This window comes from Arachis ipaensis, unplaced genomic scaffold, assembly GCF_000816755.2.
Source record: "Arachis ipaensis cultivar K30076 unplaced genomic scaffold, Araip1.1 Aipa1439, whole genome shotgun sequence".
NCBI classification, from domain to species: Eukaryota; Viridiplantae; Streptophyta; class Magnoliopsida; order Fabales; family Fabaceae; genus Arachis; species Arachis ipaensis.
In genome coordinates, this window is record NW_015496281.1 from 3,944 (window position 1) to 5,550 (window position 1,607).

The window sequence follows — 1,607 nt, forward strand, 5'->3', positions numbered from 1 at the left end:
GAGTCGTGTTCAGTTCTTTTCGAGAAGCCATGATGTTGGCATTAGTAGTTCTGATTTGCTTTTCTAGCTCCTTTTTCATTTCCTCCAAACGTGCCAACTTTTGCTGCAGCTCTTTTTCTGACGCCACCATATCATTGAACTGATTCTTGTTATTTTCAAGGTCAGATTTTAAGTTATCAGCTCTCGACAGTTCTGAAGCAGTGGACTCAATTTTCATATTTGCTTCAATGTAGCTACTACTACAATGTGCAAACACAGTTGAAGTTTCAGATATCAATGCTCTCATTGCTCCTGATAAACCATCATTAGCAGACAAACTGGAGAGATAATCTAAGCTGGNATTATTATTGATGGTGAAGTCTCGTACTATTATCAGTGCTTCCTTGGTCTCTTCATTTGGAGAAAATGAAATAACATCTGTGCTAGGAGACAGAGACAAATCCTGTAGTAGGGTAAGAATCACTTGAAATTGGCATAATCTTATAAATGCAAGATTACAAATTGACATGACCAGAAGCAAAAGTTTTTGTTGTATAGCCTCATGTCTTCAAAGGTGGTTCTTTTTTAAGGGTCATTATTCATTGTTACAGCTTGTCCTGCATAGCTACCTTCTTGAAGAGTAAAATTTAGATCTTCTAGCATCTTATAGATATTGGCCAACTGAACACGTGACGGATTTCCTGCTGCAAATGTATGAAATCTAAAACCGATCTCAACCTGGCTCCACCCACATTCTTTAACCAGTCCTTTACCATCTATCAATTTTCTCATTGCATGCGCCTCCTTCCTCCTTCCAATTAGCCATCAATACATAATTTCCAGAGCTTCCAGGACTAAGCTCTAGTAACTTGACAGCAGCAATCTCCCCAAGCTCAACATTACCATGGATCCTACAAGCACTGAGCAAGGGAGCCCAAGCTTGCACTTGTGCTTCCAAGGGCATCCCCTGAATCGTATCTAATGCTAAGTCAAGCCGGCCAACTCGACCAAGAAGATCTACCAAGCAAGTGCAATGTTCTATCTTAGGAGTTATTCCAAAATCTTTTTGCATACTTATGAAGTACTTCAATCCATCTTCTACTAACCCTGCATGGCTACAAGCCAGCAAAACACTGGTGTAAACAATAGCATCTGGAATTATCCCTTCTGTAGTTGTCATTTTACGAAATAGGTCAATCGCTTCTTTCCCCATCCCATGAATAGCATAGCTATTTATCATGGAAGACCAAACAGTTAAATCTTTATCTGCCACTTTTTCAAATACTTCTTGGGCTTTCTTGATGCTTCCACACTTGGAGTACAAGTGTATGAGAGATGTTTGGACTTGTAGATCGAATTCCAATCCATTTAGAGAAATATAATCTTCCATCTCTTGTGCTATGCTAATTGATCCTATATCAGCACAAGCTGATATAACAGTAGCAACCGTTGGTCCATCTGGTCTAAAATCTGTCCGTACAAGCCTTCTAAACAAATGCAATGCCTCCAATGGGTGATCCGAATGGGCATATCCTGCAATCATTGATGTCCATGAGAAAATACTCTTTTTGATAATCAAATCAAATATCCTTCTAGCAGATGCAAGGTCACTGCATTTTGCATACATA

General features: G+C 39.3%; 1 protein-coding gene across 1 annotated transcript in view; it reads right to left on the reverse strand.

Annotated features, from left to right (window-relative positions):
* Positions 1-1,606, reverse strand: part of LOC110262439 (pentatricopeptide repeat-containing protein At4g21065-like) — a gene marked incomplete at its 3' end in the record, with an annotated part of 5,488 nt that extends 3,882 nt beyond the window's left edge. Inside the window, exons 1-3 of the mRNA XM_021115118.1 lie at positions 812-1,606; positions 589-717; positions 29-442 (exon numbers count right to left, since the gene is read on the reverse strand). Coding sequence (XP_020970777.1) covers positions 29-442; positions 589-717; positions 812-1,606 — 1,338 coding nt within the window. The remainder of the gene's footprint in view (positions 1-28; positions 443-588; positions 718-811) is intronic.
* Between the last annotated feature and the right edge of the window lies 1 nt (position 1,607).